The sequence below is a fragment of the Lutjanus erythropterus genome, chromosome 17 (genome assembly GCF_056507025.1).
Source record: "Lutjanus erythropterus isolate fLutEry1 chromosome 17, fLutEry1.hap2, whole genome shotgun sequence".
In the NCBI taxonomy this organism is placed as follows: Eukaryota; Metazoa; Chordata; class Actinopteri; order Lutjaniformes; family Lutjanidae; genus Lutjanus; species Lutjanus erythropterus.
Window position 1 is genome coordinate 8598101 of NC_139333.1, and position 24200 is coordinate 8622300.

At 41.0% G+C, this 24200-nt stretch overlaps 1 protein-coding gene across 1 annotated transcript in view; it reads left to right on the forward strand.

The window, feature by feature from the left end:
- The window catches only part of spata20 (spermatogenesis associated 20), a 54304-nt gene that overhangs the window by 11051 nt on the left and 19053 nt on the right, over positions 1-24200 (forward strand). The window contains exons 12-15 of the mRNA XM_084741340.1: positions 514-682; positions 7807-8015; positions 16070-16269; positions 19716-19796. Of these exons, the coding sequence (XP_084597466.1) occupies positions 514-682; positions 7807-8015; positions 16070-16269; positions 19716-19796 (659 nt within the window). The remainder of the gene's footprint in view (positions 1-513; positions 683-7806; positions 8016-16069; positions 16270-19715; positions 19797-24200) is intronic.

The following is a 24200-nucleotide window of genomic DNA, read 5'->3' on the forward strand; positions in this document are numbered from 1 at the left end:
ACCCCTCAAAATTGTTTGTCGAGCACATTGTCTCGGATGTGATTAATTATAAGAACAAAAAGCCCACCACACATACGCAGACACACTCACGCAACCACAAATTTTGCTCCTAGTGCTGACGTCTCAAAGACAGAGTGTGTTAGTGAGGTAATGAGGCTCTGCCATCCTGAGAACTTTCCAATTAGATGCAAGACTCCCCTTCTCCTCTCTAATGAAGAAACCTCTCCATTAATCACCTGTCCTCCACTGCAACACTTTGAAGACCAGGCTGCGCACTCACCGGGCTTTGATTCACTACATGAAAGAGGAGTGGAGGGAAGAGAGGGAGGAAGGAATGGATATAGAGAAGGAACGAGAGGGAACAAGGAGGCTTCAAAGAGTTTGAGAAATAACTAAGCTGGGACTGTGGTACAGCTACACGTTGGTAACTCAGAGAGGACATGTTTTAAGATGAGCTAAGAGTCATTTTTTTACCCAATCATCCCACAGTCACGTCTTCTCTGCTCCTCTCAGGTCTGATGCTCTCGGCCTACGCTCGTGTTGGAGCCGTGCTGGGGGACAAGGCCCTGCTGGAGAGAGCGGTGCGGGCTGGCAGCTTCCTGAAGGAGCACCTGTGGGACGCTGAGAGGAAGACCGTCCTCCGATCCTGCTACCGTGGAGAGGATATGATGGTACAGCAGATGTAAGAGGAGTTTTAATAATGTAAGATTTGAAGCCCCTGAATGCCTGTTTTCTTAACCAGCTTGTTATCACACGAGTGACTGGGTGCTCTGTTTGTGTTTCTGTCTGTTATCTTCTGGGTGATTTGAACTCAGTTGTGCTCAGTTGGAAAGATGTGATGTCACACCAGTCAAGATTTAGTAACATTTGAAATGTCAATTTCAGGGTTGTCTAGTTATGTTGCCAGATCGCTGTCAATCAAACCTGATCAACCCACCCGTACAGTCATCATCATATTTCTCTACAATTGTAGTAAAAAATTGCTGACTTCACTGCAAAGTGGGACCCTTGATTCCCCACAGATGTTTTGACATCACTAACAGAAAAGTGATGGTTTGATGTTGACATTTTCAGCATCCCTGAATCAGATGGAGCCCGTGTCTCAACTGACGACAGATCAGAGGTTGTCTGGCCTCCTGCTCCTAAACACTGGCACATTGTCACTTTCAAAATATTTCCATCATCAAATATCAAAGAAGTAAACATGAGATGCTGAAACAAAAAAAAAAAAACTCCTTAAAATAATCTTGAACCTGATTAAGATTCCCCCCAGAAAAGACTCCAACAAAGCATAACTAAAGGACAGCTTTACATGTTTATAAGGAGATCTGAACTTGCATACTCATATGTACATTGAAATAGATATGCATTCTTCCCCATACTCACTGTAACGTCCTCATTCTGTGTGAAAATGTATTCTACTGTCTTCAGCAGTCTAATTTAGACAAATCGAGTGGGTATCTTCCTCACTTACAGTCTTTTTAGTGCAGAATTCCCTCAGGTACTCTGTGGAGTTTCCTGATAAACAAACAATTTTGTTTAAATTAGGTGTTTCTCACCAAAAGCATTGTTAAATGCAGTTCTGTCCTCATAAAACATTTGCAAAGCTGAGTTTCTTTTTGAACAACAAATTCATAACCTGCAATGTTTACATCCGTATTTTCTAGCACGCAGTCTTTTCTTTCCTGATGTTGAGCTTATTCTTACTTTTCCTGGCCTGTTAGGGCCACCTGTCAATCAGTGGAGTAACATGAAACTATTGGAGGGAATGTGTATGTGCAAAATAGAAGCAAAGCAGGGACCCTTTCATGCAAGCTTTGCCCCATAACCACTGAGCTACAAAAAGTCAGAAAGTGATGCCTGGAAGAATGTGGTTTGCTCCTTTCTAGCTCTGGTACAGTAATGCATTAATATTCACTTGCGTCCAAGATTAAATAAATAATGTAGCAAATTTCATGAGTTTCACTTTTAGTATTGTACTGGAGCAACAAGCAGTTGTTTCACTGTGTGAGGATGACTAACTGTTTGTATGCAAACAGGAAACAAGGCTATGGGGATAAATCAGGTTACAGCAGGAAATCAGAGAACATGTTCACATGCACCGCAGTAACCTGGTTACTGTAAAACTGCATTTACATCCACAGGTCAGTAATAAGATTTCTCCTCTAGACTCTCTCATACTGTGTATTTGAAACCAGATTGGCCATATTTAAAGTGGATTACAGATGCCTGTTGAATGATAAATGACGCTGAAGAGTTTTCTTTTCTTGGTCAGAGCTTTTGGACAGCACAGTGAAAGGAGAGGCTCTGTAGCGAGAGAACATGTAATTTTTCTTGCTGATTGTGTTTGAATTTGGACCTAGTGCAATAAGAGTACTGATCATCTGTGGAGAATTATTTAGATGGACTCCTAGTTTTACTGTAAATTTTGTTTGATCTGTTTTCTCCAGCAAAAATGCAGCTAAGTTAGCAAAATATCTTTTATCCCTTAATCTCTGATTTACATTACATTTAAGAAGTCAAATTACTCCACGCAGCCACCAATAACATTCACACCCTGATCAGCTGGTGGCAGAATACAATCAGTGGATGAACACAAAACACACATACTCACACAAACTCACCGTTGCAGGTGTCCTCGTTCTGTTGGCCAGCGCCATGTCCTAGTTACTCTGAATGAGTGAGTGTTAAATGGCACAGAATCAGCAAAAAAAATATGCCAGGAGACCCACATAACACATGATGAATGCATACAATTTTAAAAACACGCATGGACAAATGCACGCTTGATAATCACTCTGGCCTTGTTCCACGATTTCTGTCTCATTCATAATTGTCCAATTCAGGACCGTGTCAGCACTGAGAATGCTTACAAAGGCCCTTTCTCAAGCCTGGTTTAGTTTCCATACATGGTAAAAACACATATGGGCCATGGACCAATTTACCTGGGAAGAATGTTAGGTGAGACTAACTGGGTTAATAGGTTGTGGAGGTGTAGAGGAGCCGATGCCATAGATTTTCTGTGGCCTCTGCCTGGCATTGGATGATTGAGTCTGGTCCCTGTATTCACGGACCAGACGGAAGCCAGGGAATGTGAACAATGAGACAGAGGCAATGTCCTGGTGGGACACCGGTGATGTTGACTCATTCTTACTTGATTTGTCAACATGTTTGGTTACATGCAGGTTGTTTTGCACTGCACTTGCCAGCCATTACTTCTCAATGAGTTCTTTTTTGGCAGATTCTTTGGTAATGAAGCATCTGCGGGGTGTGGTGTTCTGTTTTGTTCAACCATGGAGGCTCCTGCAGGTTTCAGTATCTTAACTACACATTTCTTCTATTTATTTCAAACCAGGCTTGGGCGCTGTTTTTTTCATATCTTCCTGAGATTTCACCAGGGCATATGGTATTTGTGATGGTAATTGTGTGAAATAGCTCATATCAACTCTACTCGGTTTTGGTTGGCTATACTTCAGTTAGTTCCCCTTCACCATAGGCATCATAGTGACACTATTCCTGCGGTTGGTAGACTACACACAGCAGGCCCTTTTTCACCAAATAAACTCTGGTTCTTGAAGATTCTCTGAACCTTGGTGCCATCTAGTGAACGTTCCAGTTTTCACTGGTACCATTGTAATCAAGCATGTCTTTAACATGGGGCGCTGCATTATACACATGGACATAACATGTCCATTTTGCTTCCCAAAGAAAAAATTATATTTTTTGGTTCCAGCTGGTGGAAATGCCCCAAACAGCTCAAAATTAGGTGCTTGAACTGGAATGGGGCTGGATCCTTGTTGGCCTAACAGGAGCTTTGTTTTGGTCCTCAGAAGGTGCAGCCTTTATTCACTGACAAACTGAAACCTACACTATACATTAACTGCCAGACTGACAGACTATGCCACTCACCCTCTTACAGTTACTCAGCTAAATTTAGACATTCGCTATGCAATTCTGATCAATCAGTGGTCTGCAGTATTTGTTGGCTTACCTTGGGGACTAAACCCAAAATACTTTCAACCAGGGCAGAAGCATTTTTTTCTTTCATTAGTTCTGTAATTTTATCTCCCAGTCACCATATTTCTCAGCTTAGCTTTTTTGTCCCACTAGAGAGACTTGTGGTGGATGCTGCGCACTATAATACTTCCCCTCAATACAGCATCTCTGCACCAACTGAGAGAAGTTTCCTTTATAATGCCCAAGCCCATTGCAAACAAACCCTTGCTTCTGCTGGAAAGTATGAAGACACCAAAACAAAGAATGTGGCAATCTGAACATTTCACTTGTGTGATCATCCATGGGCATTAATATGGTGTTAGACCAGGCTCTAATCTTTTGTGAATGCTTCCCACAAGAGTTTAAAATGTGGCTGCAGATATTTGCAATATTAGTGAAAAGAGCAACCGATGTTGGCGTTCCAATTCATCCACAAACAAACTGGGAAAACATTTTCTTTATGGACCTGGATTTGTGCATGGGGGCATTGTCATGTTGAAACCGGAAAAGGCCTTCCCCCAACTGTTGCCCCCAAGTTGGAAGCACACTATTGTCTAGAATATTGTTATAGGATGTAGCTTTTCCACAACTGGAAGCTGTGCGTGAAAATCATGATTTACAGCTCCAGACCAAAAATACACCAAACACATGCATTTCGCAAATTACACTCAAACAAGAGTAATTGTTCATTTGTTGGGCTGTGGATTAATTCACATTTGGTCCACAGAGAGTATTCACAGCATCAGGAGGTTGCATGTTGGACTGAGAAATCTGAGCTACTCAAAATGAGCTACAGTCTGCGTGTTCATGGTATCGAAGAAACATGACTCCCAGTGCAACAGTGCTGCTTGAATATAGGGATGATAATGATTAATCGATTATTAATTAATCAGTTTTAGGCATTTGATGATCAAGTAAATTTTAATCAATCTACTATCAATTAGATCTGAAATATAACATTACATTTATAAGCATGCTCCACATTTTGTCTGATATTCAAGTATGTGTGTTTAATATGTAGACCTCTGCATCTTCATATGTTTCATAGGCTAAAAAGTACTGTTTGTTGGATCAATTCATTGCTGCTTATGTTCTTTTCATGGGCTTTTTTGACAATTAAAACAAAAAATTATATCGTCAGACCTGTCCCATAAGAGCAATTATCAGACAGTGTCAAATAAAATTCCTAGCCCCAGTGGTCAGCAAACCTGATCCAAAGCTTAGCTTTCTAAGCTTTATTCCCTTGGTGTAGTAAGCATGCTCCTTTGTCGAGCCTGAATGGATTCAGAAAAGAGTTGCAGTGACAGAAAGCAGAAGATAATGTATTAGGTGTCACCACAAGCAAAGGTCCACAAAGAGCAATTACATGAGAAATACAGGAATGTGAGATGAATTCCAAGGGTCTTCAGATTGTTGCAGGAAAACTAACATCAGCTACATTTCCAGATTAATGAGTCACGCTGAGAAATCTCTCTGGGTGTCTTATAGTTTCTCTGTTTGCTATCTTTCTCTCTCTTGCTCACCTCTCCTATTATTTTTCTACGTGACATTATTATGTGTTATTTCATGTGTAATGGCACAGCGCAATAGTTAAACAGTACATTCTGTAGCACGAGCAAGCATATTACATTATTCTCTGACATAAAGGTCACTGCTGTTGTAAAAATGATGGGAGTCGATGTGTTTACATGACCCATATCGCCCCAATAGGCTTCTTCCTCTAAGCATTATTCCGGGGGAAGTGAAGTAGCTAGTGTATGAGAGCATCATCATGAAGCTATTATTATAAAACCCTCTCTGAGTGCTATGATACTGGAGACTGACAAGGCGTTTTATCTTTGCTCTCGGGGAAATGAGTCATTTAACACACACTGTTGGAGGTGTGAATGAAAAGACTGTTGAGTATTTCTGAAAGGCTTTTACCTTTTCATGTGTCAGTGGGGCCCTCTTGAAGTCGTGTGTGAAGTTGTCATCCCCATGGCTGGAGTCACCTCAGACAGATGACATGTCGCTGTGTGAGAGACAGCGGTGTTCTCTCAGAATGAAACAAGACTACCAAGACTAGAAAAGTTTTGCTCATGTACAAAAAAGCTCCAACTCTCCTACAACCGAAACACAACTTGTTACAACCTCATTTCTCAGTTGTACTGAGAGTTTTCTGCTCTCTGACCACATGGGGGCAGTAATGAGCCCATTACAAGTGCACCAAGTCCAACGAGACGCTACCTGTGGCAACTTAGTTGGACAGGCTCTGTAACGGTGACATTTATGCTTTATATGAAGTTATTTCCAGCAGTATGTTTCAGTTTTACAGGACAAGAGACTTCATAAAGTTCTGGTTAACCTTCACGTCTCGGATAAAGAGCTCCTCACTGCTGTTTCTTTTTTCCTCAGTCCCAGCAGCGTCTTGTTTTGGGGCTAATAAATTGTGCGGTATCGGATCGGTGCACAGATTGCTGATACCTGATCTTGCATTTTAGGCAGTATGGGTCGCATTTTCCGATACTGGTACCAGATACTGATAACGGTATTGGAACAATCCTATTTGAAATGTTTTTCCGATTGGATTTCTAAAGAAGCATCTCAGAGCTCTCCCTGCAACCCTTGCAGATAGGTTGGTGATGTATGGACACAGAAAAGTGATCTGATCAATGTGAACAGCCTTTAAAAAAAGTCTTAGAGAAGTAACATAAGAAACAAATCTGATTTGCCTGCAACCTGAGCAAACGTCAGTCTTTTTTTAATAAATGTTAGCTTGTTTGAAGTGCGTCATGATGTCAAATTCCAAATACCATCTTCCCCTTTGGATTTACAGTAAAGTGGTCCTGTCCTGTCTAGTGTAAGAGTGCTCGCTGTCTCCTTTTGACTTAAAAGTCAACTTCTGTCTGTCTGTCTGGGAAAGATATGATTCCTCACCTCCCGATGACCCCTTAAAGTCCTCAAGCACTTCATCTCCTCCAAAGCCTCCTGCTGTTTTCGGCCTCTTGACCACCAGCCACCACCCTTGCCTGACCCAGCACTATCTGGCTTCCTGTCACCGTCCATCCCCCTGCACTCACCCAGATGGGGTGCCGCTGTGGGAATTGGAGGCGGGAAATTGGTGTGGTTTGATGTTGGTGTGTGAACCAAATTGACACAGATTGGTATTGACAAAAGACTCTAGTTGCTGAGAGGAAATTAAATATGTAAAAATGAAAAGTTGTTGTGGAATAAACATTTCAGAAGGTGCAAAAGTTAGTTGAAAGAGGATTAATGGTGAGACAGGTGAAGGGAGAGGTGGCACATTGAAGCTAAAGGGAGGTGTAACTGTAAACAGATTTGTCTAATTAATGTCCTGCTTCACTTGGAACTTCAAATACTGTGTGCACAGTAATGTGTACATGTAGAGATGTCTCTGATGCCTTCTACAGTATGACAGGCACAGAGAAGGCGGCAGATGAGTAATTTCACATAGAGAAATTTGCTTTAGGCAGAGATCATACTCAGCCTACGATTTGTATTGTAATTTAACCCTGCAGTGTCACAGATGACTCCTTCTGACTTTCAATAGTCTTATCTTTCAGGCCAATTCTCCTCAGTTTATATATTGTCTTCTATAGAAACCATAGCTTAATCTTATTCAGGTATTGTAATCAAGCATCTGGTATATAAAAGATGAGAGAGGAAAAGAAAAACTAGTTCACCAGCAGTAACCCATCTCTACACTTCTCACACTGATCCTTCAATTAATTCTTAATGAAGACTGTCCTCATTCTCGGTCTTCTCCAGCTTCTCTGATATTTATCTCCCATCTCCTACTGTATTCTCCAGATCTCCACCCATCTCTGGCTTCCTGGATGACTACGCCTTCATCATTTGTGGCTTGCTGGACCTGTACGAGGCCACGCTGCAGACAGAGTGGTTGCAGTGGGCTGAGGAGCTGCAGTTCAGGCAGGACGAGCTGTTCTTGGATGACCAGGGCGGAGGGTACTTCCACAGCGACCCCAGTGACAACACTGTGCTGCTGCAACTCAAAGAGGGTGAGGGACGGATACACTGATACATGAATAAACAAACTTTTCCCCTGACAGTAATGATATCAACTACTTAGGTACTGAAAGTTAGCGTTGTATGAGACTGCATTTTTAGCTAGGGATATACCAATCGATTGGCCAGAGATCGGAACTGTCCAATCAGCGTCACATATCCGATTTTGTGCTGGTCATATTAGCACACATGCTCTGTACGATGGTCACATCATGTGCGCAGCAGACACTGACACCCACAACAGCACTGATGTCAGCAACACACACACACACACACACACGCAAACATGTAAGGGAAATGATATAAAATATGGCAAAACATTACTGTTGAAGACAGGCCAAGCTGGTATCAATCCATCATGGAGCTTGAACCGTTAGATTACAGCCCTCATCAGGAAAGCAGTCTGGTGGACTAAAATGCACACACATTATCGTTAAAAAAGAAACTTTTAATCCACTCAGCTCTCCCATCATTTTACACTAGGCACAGATATTATATTGTACTGTGTAATTGTTTTGGATTGTGTCAGTCTATGCTATGAGTTGGGCGATATGCTAAAGTTTTCTAACCAGCCATCATCAACCCATCCACTGGCGATTGAGTCTCAGTTGGGAGATGTATCCAAGCGGCGAAATCACTACATTATGTTCACTATGCCTAATGAACAAAATAAGCTCAGAAAGTGTCAAGAAACGAAATATTCTCACACCTGTTTTCCTTTTTAAACAGAGAAATCACACCACGCGCCTTCGAATTTCAAGTTTCTCCCTTTTCCTGGACTAAGAGGCTTAATTGGCCTGTTAACACATTTCATTCAAACTCAACAGAACAACATGTAAAACTCACCTGGTAGCATGTCCATTCTTCTTTTATGCCTTTATTCAGATAGGACAACTAAAGATATGACAGGAAATGGGGAGAGAGAGTCAGGGGATGACATGCAGCAAAGGGCTGCAGGCAGGAGTCCAACCCACGGCTGCTGCAGAGGACACGCGGCTCTGTTTAAATCCTTAATTCACTGCATGAAAAGAGTGCAAGGAGTCTGTCTCTGCAGGCTGTTTCCCTTTCACTCCTCACCCAGCTCACTGCATTCATGGTCCCACTGAATGGTTGTGGAAGCGGTTAAAATAAAATGACAAATATCGCCCTGAAAACTGCCAGCGATGGATTCAATGCATTGACGATAGGCACGATATTTTTCCAGTAGCCAAACCCTATACCTTAGTCTATGCTTTGCGTAAAGCTGAGATGATTAAATCACATAATGATCATTTGAAGTTAAACTCATCATACAAATAAAACAAAGTGTCTTTAGCCACACTAGCCACCCGGTGAGGCACAAGCGCTAAATGCTTGAGTGGCCATGCTAACATATTTATAATAACAATGTTAACATGGTTTTGTATAAATTAAAATTTTGACCTGATGTCAGTGTTTGAGGCAAAGTCAAAACAAAGCAACCTCATGGTGTGATATTAGAGGGAAAAGTCAAGGTATCAGGCTTCATCCTCTGGAGACCATCTGAGTATCTGAATGAAATCTCACAGCAACCCGACCAATGTTTCAGGATATCTCAGTCTGAGCCAAAGTGGTTGACTGACAGACTGACATTACCATCCAGTTGTAGAAAATAAATAAGGTATTGACACTGCTGGCTCTGGCTCTGATGGGCTGAGAGATGCAGGGAAGGATTGAGGGGCAGGTGAAGTACTGCTGCAGCATACCTCTGTGGCTTGGACAAGTTCAGGGATGGATAGCTCAGACAGGTGAATAAATACAGAGCTTGAGGCCTGCAGCCACTTTGCTAATTGACACATTGCCCCAATTTGATCACTGTGATTTAAAAGAGCAGCGGAAGCATGAATGGATGGTTGTCATTTATTAGAACAAAAATTGATGAGTGTAATCATCCATCCATTCATCAGTTCATCAGCCTTTTTCTCTCCTACCTATATCTCTCACTTTATCTATTGATCCAGAGCTTAACAAAGAAACAACACGAACAAGACCATAGCTACCAGTTTGCTACACTTGGATCACAGGAGAGGAGTGCAAGGCAAGGATGTATGTATGAATGGATGAATGAATGGATGGATGGACAGGTAGAGGATGAAAGTAAAGTTCAGTAAAGTTCAACTGTCTCTCTTGAACTTCTCCACATGACTGATGCTCTGATTTTTCAGCTGCTTTGATCACAACACCTGTCAGATGTGTATCTGTTCTGTCTCTTAATCCATCAGCCTTTGACAGATTGAAACAGCACGCACAATGTAAAGTAGGAATCTGAAATTCACCGTCTGCCTCCTCTCCTCTCACTTACATCATAACTGGATCTCTTTAGGGGTCCAAGTAGCGAAGCTGCTGGAACTCTGTTGTAGCTTGCAGGATAATTCCTCTTCTCCTTCTTGTGCCCTAAAAGTATCTTAGTCTTAGAAACTGTAACTGCTGCAATTCCAAAACTCGGCAGAGAGGTTGGAAATTTCACCCACCACTCAGACAAAAAAGTTGTAGCCTGCAGATTGGACTGATGGTGGTGCTATAACAAAGAACTTTACATTTTGGCTTCTAACTTTTGAACCAGAAGTCTCAGAGCCATGGCCATTTGAGCCTGAAAAAGTTTTGAATATGATCCAAAACCTGTTTTTTAAGCTGGTTGTAAGAATTTTGAGAAATTAGCAAAAAATCGACAGATGACATATCTGGACATTATGTCGTGACCAGATGTTAGCCCACAAATTTGGTGTCATTTTGCCAATAGGTGGACCTGTAGCAGCGTCATAACTTTAAACAGCCATAATGCCCCTCTTGGCCTCAAACTTTGACTTTCCGCTTAGATTTAAGGTATCTTACCATGAATAAAAACACTGGATTGTTACCAAAGCATCATGGGAATATTATCAAGCATTCAACTATCAAAATGTTCAACTTTTTAAGGGCATTGGTGTGATTACTTTTCACTGTTTTCACTGATATATTTTTTACACTAATAAACTTTTTTTAAACACATTTTTACAATGTGAGTCTGTGGGAGAAATCTCCAAACCTTATCCCACTTTGAAACTCTACTACCTCTGCTACTAGTGCTAATTAGCAAATACCAGCATGCTAATACACTTAACTGTGATGGTGAACATGGTAAACTTAGTGCCTCAGCAAGTTAGCATTTTCACTGTAAGCATATCATCATACTGACATTACAGTTTAGCTCACCACAGCCTCACAGAGCAGTTTTTTTAAGGCAGACATTTTACAGCACTTGTTGGTGGACAAAGTATGTTGGAACGTACGTAATGAAACACTGTTTCTAAATTGGCAAACAGTGAAAATACTATAGCCATAACATATATCAAAGTAATCTACAAATAACTGTCTTTTATTCAGTATGTAATTTAATGTTGCAAAGCTGCATTACCTCAATTGTTTTTGGACCAAGGGGCTGATATAAATATAAATGTGTCTGACCTTGAAGTGCGCAGCAACTCTTCTTCGTCTACCAGTCCACTCCTCTAACTGATGGCCGCTGGCAGTTCAGAGAAGCCGACACATTGTTGACATGCAGACATTTACCTTTGATCTGTCAGACCAGTTTCCAGTCTAGATCCAGCATCGCTTCATTGTTTTTATTTTTACTCTTGAGATACTCTGTCCGACAGCAGCCATTAATTTTAATAGTTTGTTTCCTCCCTTTGTATTTACATCCTTATTATCTTGTCATTTCAACTCACTACGATATCTTTCTTGTAATACATGATGTGCTGTGAGCAGTTTGGCATTTTCCCCATCCTCATGGATCTCTCTTTTCTTTCCATTACAGGATACATGTGGTTGTTTTTATTTTGGGTTTTCTCGGTTTTAGGTCTTGTTGCACCTACTTGTCCTCTAAAGCCCCTTTTCCACCAGACAAAAAAACACACTAACACCCACTGACATCTGGCTTTTGTCTTCAGTGGGAAAGGGTACAATCGGCATTCATTCCAGGGTGAACAAGAAATTCTTGTGGGTCACAAGTATTTATCATGTCCAGCTCCGATCGGCATTGATAGAAACATGATACCCGGGTGGACACACTGTTTTCACTGGAGAGAATGAGGGCTTAATGCCTCCGTCTGTAACTTCTGCAACTCTTTAGCTCCTTTTTTATCCAGACACATGTGCCTGTTGGTCTGACTTGGTTTAACTCAATCCGTCAGTAGTCCCACACAGCAGAGTTTGTTTGTGAATATTTTGCTCGACGACATGCTCATCTTTAGTTGAGCTGATAAACATTTAATTTTCTACAAATACTTAACAATAACAGATACATACCATGAGCTGAGTCTTGGCTTTCCAGTGCACATGAGAAGAAAAACATAAAGTCCCCCCCCCCTTCAGCTGAGCGCTACGTTAGTCTTCATGTGTTTGCATATAACCGTCACGTACAAAAAAAACAACCAAAAAAACCTATACTGAGACATCTATCTGCAAGATTGTCAGTTTTAATTTTCCAGATGCCTCAGCTCTATTTTTTTTCATGTAAAAAAATATCACAGACAAACTCATGTGCCTGTGACAGATAGCTTCATGCAAGTAGTTCAGACAGGAGCAAGATATCACAGATGGGTGGGTGAACAGGGAAAAAGCTAATAGTTATTCTTGTTACGAACTGTTGACGGATCAGAGATGATGTTTGCTTGTGTGTGTGTGTGGGAGTGCCTGTCCCCGCACGCCGTCACACCTGGGTCTGTGTATATTTATCGGAGCTGACATGTGAGAGGTTTCTCATCTGAGAGGATTGACTGTGCCATTATGGTACCGGCGCTGTGTAGGGTTGAAGCCCATTAGTGACGCTACAGCCCGCCACAGTGTAGATGCCTGTCCCAGCAGCGTAGCCTGTCACTGCAAGACGGATTACCCCACCACCACACGCCACTCTACATTTTACAGCCCTGCCACACTCCCCTGTATTTATTTGTTTTTGAGGAGTAAGGTTAAAATAATGTACACTACCAGTTTGGCAACGTATTTTACTTTTATTCAAAGAAATCATCAGTTTGTAGTTTTTGGTCTTTTTTGGCTAAAATGCACTTTGCATTCTCACTTGTCTCAAGAAAGGATACATCAGCTGTGTGTCACTTTTGGTTCAAAGACATCTAATGGTGTTTTATGTGGCCCAAAATGTTCAATATGAAATACATAAAAAGCGTTGTTAAACAAATAATCAAAAGAATAAAGTGTGTAAAATACAGAAATGACCCAACAGTCTGTGACAAGTGATTCAGTTAAAGTCATTTCAGAGCACTTTATATGTAGAGCAGGTCTATGTTGTACTCTTGGTGATGTTATTTGTAGAGACAACAATTGCCATCATGAACAAGCACTTGGCGTCAGTGGCGAGGAAACACTCCCCTTTAACAGGCAGAAACCTTGAGCATTTCATAAACCTTAACTTATCATTATGAAAGGTTATTTAAAGTCTGTATAAAGGAAAAGGGAGTTTTTCTTCTAAACACATTTTACATGTTAGAACATAGTTACTAAAAACACGTGAAAAGACGGATTTGAAACATTGCACTGTGACAGACCTGAGCCATGGTCCCCCCCCAACACTAAAAGCCCCAGGAGCCGACACACAAACAATCCGTCAATCCTGAACGATTAACCAAAATGCCCCAACACAAATCCAATTGACTTGAAATTTGACACACAAGTAAAGCACAATGTTCTCTACATAAAAGCCTCTAGTACCATACTGCCATGACGGATGTTTTGCTAATTAGCATGAATTGAAAAACAATAATGTGACATCTGCCTTTTGGATTTTGACTCTGACACCAAAAATAGGTATACAGCAGCAGTGGATTAAGATAAGCATGTCTATTATAAATAAGCCATATTAGCCAAAAAACATATCTTTGCAGAGGGTGGTGCTTAGCAGGAAATTAGCCCTAATTACTCATAAGCTATTTGTTGAATCAACATAAAATTAAGACAAAACTAACATGACCTGAAGACTAAGTGTAATTATGGAGCAGAAATTTGAGTGTGTGAAATGCTGCAGACTTTATGATGATAAAACAAGTGCGTGACTGGTCTCACTTCTTGTTTAAACAGACTTAAACTAGTTGAAATAACTTGGCTGCTTGGCTTTATGAAGCCTGAAACCTTGTTGCTGCTCGCGGCTTTAGTTTTGACCGATTGCACTGCTTGAGTGTGAAAGGGCTCGATCCTGCCAAAGTGTTGCTTGTGGCTATATTTATATTTGGTGCTCCATAGTATTTTAGTGCACTGTTTGTGTTTCTAGGCTATTTTGTCATTGCTTTGTGTGACTTTTCATGAGTCCATCTTTTCATGGGTATTACTGTATGTGTGTGGCACAGTGTGGGTATGTGTTGAGGCAGGTTTGTCATGGCTGTGAGGGTATATGACCTCCTTCCATGGGGCTCTTTTAGAAGAGAGATATATGAAATGTGGAAAGCGTGCAGACACACACTCTCTCTCTCTGTATGCTGGCACTTCCTTGCCATGGGGCTCAGGCAGAGCTGAAACATACTGCAGGATAAAATCAAATTACTTCCGAAGTTCAGTCATGCATGGGTGATCACGTGCATCTATATGTGATTGTAAATTCATGCCTGTCAAAATATTGTACATGCAGTGTACAGTAGAGTTTTGTGGGGGTGGGGGTATTTTCGCTATTTTTAGGTTGTGACCTAAAACATGCAGTTTGACTTAAAAGCAAACCAGAAGTATTTCTCTCTTGCTTACTTACTTATTCTTATACGCATTAGAGTGTCGCTAAGAAGCAGACATGCAGCGAGGTCATGGGTTATGAGAAGATCACCTCCAGGCTCTCACAGGACACTGATAAGAGATAAGGACCAATCAGTTAACAGGGCTAAGTCGTGAGGTCATCTGTTAGTCCCATCACATCACACCACACATTGAGTGACTCTGGCATTGTTGTGCACTGGGGAGGGGGGTGGTCATGGGAAGGTATTGAGTCTCTATTTTACCTTAATAGCTTGCCATCTTTCCTGTTAGACAAATAATAACTGAAAATCTCATGTTTTTGACAAGATGCGTTACATTTATTATACTTGTGAAGGAGTTGAGACATAATATCTGTTGTCTTTTTTTCTCTTTGATGTAATTTTGTGTGATTATTATTAGGATCCAGCCAATACTGGATTGTTGGGGCTGATGCCGATACCAATATGCCAATGAGGCCAAGATGTCAATACGGAACACTGCATTCTCTATAAGAAATATCAGCAACAGTTTTAAAATAGGTAGAATATGTAATGGATGCAAGATATTTTACACTTTAACAGTAAATGTTATTGTCCCAAATAATGTGGGGCACTTAAACATTAAACTTTTACCGGTATTTTTAATCATTAAAAATAACTGAATAAAAAAACACAAATAGAACGAAATGTATTTATTAAACCAGAATTAAGGAAAGGATTATATATGCATCAGGCTAAATCATATCCGTCAGCTTGTTATATCGGTCAGTCTCTCATTATTTATACTGATCCACTTTTTTCAATTTGAAACAGTTCTGATATCTGAATTTGGATATCTGTCGATAACAATAATATACTGATACAGCACTCTTTTTCTTTCTTCATTTTTATTATTTTTCTAATTATTATTGTTATTGTTAGTTGTAGTAGTAGTAGTAGTAAGATTACATGAGGCTGAAATTGCTTGTGTAGTTTGTTTAATGTATCTTGTGTAATAGCTTCCTTCAACCTTTACAGGGTGCTGTAGAATTTTGGCTTGTGACATTCACATATATGAAAATATGTAAAAGCAAAGTAAAAGTAGAAAACCCTGTTTGCAGTCAGTAGGTCTGTAGGTCAGTATTGGGCCCCGATACTGATAGTGGATCAGATCGGGTCCCAGTACTGACCTGTGAGGTTTGAACTAAGTTGCTTTTTGAAATTTTTTGCTTTTTTGTAAAGGTAGCTTCAGTATTGTTTACTGTCAGTAAATGACAGACAGTATAAGACTGTTCAAGCCTTGTAAAAATGTTGTGTATCTTTCTGTGTGTCTCTATCAGATCAGGATGGAGCCGAGCCCAGTGCTAACTCTGTGTCGGCATCCAATCTCCTGCGTCTGTCCCAATACACTGGAAGACAGGAGTGGCTGCAGATGTCCCAACGGCTGCTGGCAGCCTTCTCCGACCGTCTGACCAGCATCCCCATTGCACTGCCTGAAATGGTTCGGGCTCTGATGGCCCAGCACTACACACTGAAACAGGTTATCTAACTATTACTTGAATTTTTTTTTTTTTTTTTAGCTTTTTTAGCATATATTGAAGATTTTCCTCTGAGGTAGAGGGATACAGGGATCAAAAATAAGGTTTGAACCAGTGGGACAAATTTATTTGACTGAGACAACTGAGGAAGCATTATTGTCAAGCCCCGACTTTCTATGGTGAGCCCTCAAGGCTAGCTTAGCTCGGGGAGTGGGTGTATTTACCTGGCTGTTAGCCTGAACTCGTTGTCATGTCCGCCTACTGAAAGTGTTTCGGCTTGCATGCAAACGCAACAGACATCACATTTACCAGCAACAACTGAACCAAACAATACACAGCAACAGAACAAAAGCTGAGAACAAGGCTGGTGAAACAATGAACATCATCCCCATATGGGCTTTGCTGACTCACGGCTATTATCACTCAGCAACCACGCTGTTACAGCAGGACACATCGCTCCAGAGGATGTTCCTTTTTTCAGTGAATAATTGTTTTGATAATGTTTTCTGATTCATATATCATTTTTGCAACTACAACAGCTGTCAGATAAATAATACCTTTGATCTATACAGTCTCAGAACGCTGACAGCCACAAGTTAGCTGGAGTCTAAAGTGATGCCGTCACATTGGTTATTTACTCTTGAGAAGTGTTAGAAATTTTTACTACTATTTTGAGTTTCATGCTTCTTATAGTCTATATGATTCACCAATCTAACATACTATATGTTTGAAATTTCTTTTACTACTAAGAAAAGAAACCATCAACATCTGGTTGGTGCAACAACATTGAAGTATTGAAGAAAAAGTGAGATTGTTTTGCAGAAAGTTGTTACAGAGTGTGGTTCTTTTTGGTATGCAAAACCTTTTTTTTTAGTTTGTTCCAATATTCTAATTGTACACACAAATCATGATGAACAAAGAAAAAAGAAGTCAAGAGGTATTATTCATAAACGCTAGTAGCAAACATCATATGAAGGCTATAAATTATACACTACAATTTAAAAGTTTGGAATTGGCTGCCACAAAAGCTTGATTTGGGTCAGTAAGATGTCTGACAACTGAAAGAGCAGAGAGAGACAAAGATACCTTTGAGCAACAGTTATATAAGAATAGAAGAAATCATTGGTAAAAGAAACTGTTTTCAAACTCTCTGCAGAGTTAAACAGGAACCTGTTCCTGTTTCAATCTCAAGTGTACAATAATGCCTCTAACAAGCTTGAATTAACAGGCATGTTGCTTTATCAAAACTATTCTTACAATGTCAAAATATAAATAGAAGCTTGGTCTAGGGTTAGCGCTGTTGGAATTGAATCACAGAATATCAGCTGAACATATTATGGATTGACAAATCACAGTTTAAATTTATCCACTAAGTAGACTGCAGAGGACCCAAAAAAAAGCCATTTCCCAAGATATTCAGAGCCCGGTTGCACTGTTTAATAATGATTGAGGGTCACTTAAGCTTTTCCTGGTCTGGAAATCAAATTCAAAATTGAAGTTTAATTGGTAACAAATGGTTACAGCAGTATTGAGGTTGCTCTGATTGAGCAGCCACCGATCCTTATCAGCAAATATTCCTTTTAAATAGTTTCACTGGTGCTCTTTATAAAGGCTGATCAGAATCTACATCGCTTTGTATTGGAAAGTTTCTATTTTTTTTCCTAGATTCTTTTTTGGAAGATACCAGGGCCTACATCTGTCATTACTTTCTTGTTCTTTCACAGAAGCATTTTCAGTAGTTATATCTCAAATCATAATGTCTTATTCATTTCTACATAGGCAGATTTTAAAAAGTGTTCTCGTCCAGTTCCTATCAGCAAACCGAACCACGTTCTTGTACGGCAGTACCCCACGTACTTCTGTGATCATTTTCAAATTGCTCTGTACTTATGCTTAATATACAGTATTGTTAATAATAGTTAGAAAAAAAATGTTGCATGATAAATAAAAGACCCCATGAACAAAGATTAGTATTGGCTCATACTGCTTCCAGTGATCAAACATTCTGATTGAAGTACCCTCAAACAGGATTCTCTCCTGTCATGCAACGCTGTGGAGACATTGACTAAATGCAAGCTTTAATCACCAAAATGATTTGGAATGTAAATAAAACTTTTAGTGTCTGAATTACACTGTTTTTGTTGTTAGAATAGCCATTATTGTGAAAAAAACAGTTTAACAGGTAATTTCAAACTTTTAAATGGTGTTCATATAGTAGGGTCAGAATTTGGTGGAAACAGTGGGACAACATGGCTCCATCCTGTCTTGTATCAACGGTTCAGGTGTGGGGGGGGTGTTTTCTTGGCACATTTTGGGCCGTTCAGCACCAACTGTGCATCGTTTAAACACCACACCCTATCTGAGTATTGTTGCTGACCATGTCCATCCCTTTATAACCACAGCGTACCCGTCTTCTGATGGCTACTTCCAGCAGGATAATGCGCCATGTCACAAAGCTCAGATCATCTCAAACTGGTTTCTTGAACATGGCAATGGGTTCACTGTACTCCAGTGGCCTCCACATTCACCAGATCTCAGTCTAATAGAGCATCTTTGGGATGTGGTGAAATGGGAGATTCACATCATGGATGTGCAGCTGACAAATCTGCAGTGACTGTGTGATGCTATTGTGTCAATTTGGACCAAAATCTCTGAGGAACGTTTCCAGCATCTTGTTGAATCTATGCCAAGAAGAATTAAGGCAGTTCTGAAGGCAAAAGAGGGTCTGACCTGATACTAGCAAGGTATACCTAATAAAGTGGTCAGTGAGTGTATTTTCACCTCAGCTGAACTAAGATTGGTCATCTGGGGACAGTGGCCTCTATCTCAGCACTCTGCATACATGCACACTTAATCCCTGGACACACTGACTCTCAAAATCTTATTCCCCTGTTCTTTAACAGCCGTCATGCATTTAATAGGTTATTTGAGCTGTTCAGCCTCGGTTATATAATCGGTTTTGAAATATTAACACCCTCTGTTAGCCTGAAACCACTGAAACCGGCGTACTAGCAAAGCACAGCAAAAAGTTTCTCGGCCACGCTCAGAAAACTTTCAGCTGAAGGCGTGTGCTGTGCAATCAAAGGAAAGAGAATCAAATAACGGCAGCAGGGCGAGAGAGAGAGAGAGAGGCGAAGGGGATAGTTAGCCTCCTGTCGGTCATGTATGACCTGCGGAGGATGAGTCACGGCTGCGGGGCGAGGGTAACGAGCTCAGGGGCGAGGCGAGGTGAGGCAGTCCCAGAGAAAACACCTGCCTCCCTTGTTACCGCTACAAATACAGTGCTGACCTCTATCACTTCCCCCCCTTCTCCTCTCCTCTTATGTGTCACCTTTCCACTCTTATTTCACTCTATTCATACTCTTTCATCTCGTTATCTCTCTGTCCTCTCCCTTCATATTTTCCATCCTCTCACCATCCTCTGCTTTTTATTTTTTTTTTTCTTTAGATTGTGATCTGTGGCCAGAGGGATGCCCCGGACACCACGAGTCTTCTAGCAGTAGTCAACTCTCTTTTCTTACCACATAAGGTAAGTGTGTGTGAAGGAGTGATGCATCATCTTGACAAACTTGTCATTAGTCCCAAAATCAACCCCGAAGAGCAAAGACCGAGTTACAGCACGTAGACAAGCATTGATTTAGACCAACATCAGTACCTTTACTATGGCAGCAGATTCACAGTAACCTTTGAAACGCAAACACACAGAAACACACACAGATGCAGAGTGGGGCCAACCTACACCAGAGCCTGGGGTGTTGGCTGGTTTAAGAGTTGTGCTTTAAAGGTCACTCTCCTCTCCTCTCCTCTCCTCTCCTCTCCTCTCCTCTCCTCTCCTCTCCTCTCCTCTCCTCTCCTCTCCTCTCCTCCCCACAGTGTATTAACTTCCCCAGCTATCTCTTTTCAGGCATTAGCCGACCTCAAAGGCCTCTCGTAACGTCTTGATGCCTGGTGGGTCTAAATCTTAGCTCTGCAGTTGGACAGATTCTTAATGTGTATTTGTGTGCGAGTCTTCCAGCCAGCCCTGACACAGGATGTTTGTTGTCATTCGGACAGCTGTCAGTCTGAGTCAGAATTAAAGTTCAGTATGGATTGCCAAGGCTGTCATATTTATATTTCCTATGTCCCCATTTCTTAGAGATTTCAGCCTTAAGCTTAACTACAAACACTTGTAGTTTAAAGGAATAAGCAGACAGTTCAGGAAATTGTCTTGCATTCTTACTGCAAGTTAGATGAGATCAACAACTTTCTTTTGTCTGTCTGGTAAGAATGGAGATAGTGCCAGCAAGCGGTCAGCTTAGCTTAGCTTAGCAGTACAAAAAATAAAGTCTTTGTACACCAAGTCCATATTTTTTGTATGCGTCTTTTTAAACTCCATCATCAGATAAAATCCTTACCTCGTTGGAAACCTTGCACACCAAGACGGAAGCATTTTGTTTTTCTGTTCATTGTGAACATTCACAGTACGAGACCAAAGTGCTTTCGTCAAGCGGTGAGGATGATTTTGTGGTCCCAGCTCTCACTTCTAAGATAGATCAGGGGTGAGTCCCGTCGTGCTCGGGGCCAAGCTGAGGAACAGGGTGGTCACCTCATCTATGTACAGCTCCTGCAAATCCTATCACTGCTTTTGCTCTGTCACTCACTCATTCTCTCTCAGTTCATTCCCCGATTCTCTCTATTGAAGGTACCTGCTCTCTGCCTGCGTCTTGCATATGGCACAGCTCCATACTGCACAGCGGCACACAGAGAGGGAAAATATCTGCATGCCATCCTCATCCTCTATTTCTTCCTCCTTCTATTGTGACCCCAGGAAGAATAGCTGTTACTGCGGTATTAACTAATGAGGATCCTAAATAAAGAAATTCATCGCATGTGAAAATCTTGGCTGTTTGAAAATCAAAACTGTTCTGAAAAGTTTAATGATGGAGGAAAGTTTTGATGTGTAAACATGATTAACACCATGTGAGGTTGTATTTTTCAATGTATGATAATTTTAGATGAAAAAAACATGAATTTGGTGTACAAAGGCCTATAGTCTTGCACATAACCTGTCAACACCGCGGCTGAAAACCTGATCACTACTGTGCAGACTTGATGACTTTACTAATGCAAGATGGCAGCACTTGGGCACAGGATATTTTTACTTCATTTTGTGCAGTGTGAGGAAGTGAAACCGCAACGTCCATCTGTATTTATAGCCAGTGGGTGGGACTAATGTGGTTAATTCTCCAATAGAAATTATTTTTAGGCAAAAAGACGCCCATCTTATTGTTCCAAATGACCAAAAGTAGCAAGGGTAATTGAGATTTGGACTTTTTGTGACTTTAATCTGCAGCTCTGTACACAAAGTGAGGAATGAGGAGGAGTAGCACCGTAGAGACTAAACTATATTAATGTTTGATATTTTGCTTGTTTTGTCTGCTTTATGCCAAATTGTTAAATTAAGCTTTACAGACTGCTTGAATGACTAAAATCCAAAACAAAACACACGCAGCCTCACTGTCCTGATCGTGTAAGACTGCTCACCGAGTTGTGTTCATTCGACCAGCCCGTAACTGAAATTAGATCAGTAAATTAAAGCAGTGATTGTCCAGTGACACACTCCCTGTCTCTCTTTCTCATTCACACACACGCACACACACACACACTCAACAGCGCCCTGTTGCAATATAGATGAGTTGTGCAGTATCAGGCGGTGGCTGCAGTAACATCAGGCCATTCCAGATCCACGCAGAGAGACACAGACCGGATAGAGCTATTATCAGGATGGATCTATTATTAAGGGGGATGTACGTTCTGCACTATCACACCCAGCTAGGACCAGTCACATGCTGGGCCTTGTTTCTGTCAGTTTAATCACAAGGGATGCTTTGATGGTAGGCCGTTGTAGTAGCCTGTAAGAGAATCTAAATATCAGAATTTGTTGGAAAGGGTGTAAAGTTTTAAGGAATGTTGTGACTGATATTGTTTTTACACCAAAATTAGCATGTATATGCAGGTTTTTAAACCCGCTATAAATAGCCGATTGACCCTTTTCCCATTGCTAGTAGATGATTTCGCCCTCCTGTTTTTCTTTTTTTCTCTGACGTGAGCTGGAGAGGCGAGACTCAACGCTGTCTGTGCAGGAGACCAGAGAGACAGGCATCTGTGTGTTCAGTTCTTTTGTAGCTTCAAACTGAATCTCTGTGGTTTGAAGTTTAGTTTCTCTCTTGCATCACTGTTTGTGCATCAGCTTTATTTTACTTTCTCATGTTCACTTTCAAAACCCCGACATTTCTTGATTTTGCTGCTTCATAATAAAAGCTTTTATTCTGCAGATTTATTTGACGGGGGAGTGAATAGCGATTGCACCCTCTTCCGTCAAAGACTAAAGCCAGATGTGAGCGGGTTTCTTTGTCCAGTGTAGGAGGGGCTTAAGATTGAAGATGAACCTGCAGTTACCTTGTACTGGCATTTGTGTAAGTCTTCTTCAGTCTAATTAACATAATCCAATTAGATATTTTGTGGATCAAATTCAAACTAATAAGGCTTCAGCCTGATTGAGGGTGTTGGCCTGTGTCTGCTAATGAGCGCAGTAATGGTAGAGCTGAGCACACAAGAGGAATGGAGTTTTAAAGACCTCATGCAGTGGAGGATAAGAAAAGAGATGATAGTGACCAGAGAAACACGCTGGTCTCTCCCCTCTGGGACCAATAAGGCATTAAATGAGAAAGAGATACACGCTTAGACTAGATCAAGAGTAGTGTCCCAGAATACTCCCCAGAGGGGAGGCAAAGAAACCAAGGCAAAGATATCTTTTTACTTTTTTTTTAAAGTGTGTTGCATGAAAGATTTAGCTTGGAAAAACAGATTTCAGTTGCATTTTCTTAAACACTAAATGTAAAGAGGAAACTGTGCTATTTTTGTGTGTGTGTGTGTGTGTGTGTGTGCGTGTGCACAGAAGCCAGCTAACAAAAAAAAAGACACTTCTGGACCGGTCTGTCAGAGTGACATGACAGATCCAGATTTAGTTCTAATGAGCTTCATTGAGCCTCACAGTGAGATGGAGGGGGAGATGGGAAAGGAGTAAATGAGACTGAGGAGTGTGTGTGTGTGTCCAGATGTTGTGAGAGCAGCCGGCCATCAGTGGCAGTAGCAGCCATCGTGGCTGGGCTGAGACTTAACACAAACACACACACACACACACACACACACACACTTATTCTTGGGAATGAGACACAACTGTACCAGAGGAATATCACCGCTGTCTACAACAGCTGCGAGACTCACACACCCTCACATACACAACTCTCACAAACACACACTGGTAGGCACACACACTTACACAGTATGTCCACAAGCATATACCCAAATATCAGCAGATGCAGCATGTAAACATACTCTGGCACACAGGCAGTCATATAGATGCAAATCAAACCACACATGTAAACAACACAAGACGTTGTATGTACTCTATGAACGCATACACAGACATTACTGAGAGACTAGTCCACAATCAATTATGTGATAAACTGATTAACTGATTCCTGATCCCCTTACTGTTGCTACGTCTGTCAAGCACTGTGTCTTTACACAGCATATATGCACTTAACAATAACAGTGGGTATTTGTCTCACCTCAATCTTTTGAAGTTTTGAAATGGAGGCTCTGTGATTTGAGATCGAGGTAGAAAAAAGCCTCTACTTAGCTCTAAATGGTGGTTGAAAACACTGGTTACTGGCTTATATTTGACTGTTTCCAGCTAAATAAAATCTTTTAAAAGGGTGATTGCAAATTCACATCATGGCCATGTACATGATAAGGTGCCCAGGACAAGTAAAATGCTTGAGTCCTGCTTTTAGGATGAGGGCTAACAGATGTATTTGGCAGATGTTAGGTAATATTGGCTATGGTTTGTTGTTTAGTCCAGGACAGAGCCACTGACGTTAACCTAAAC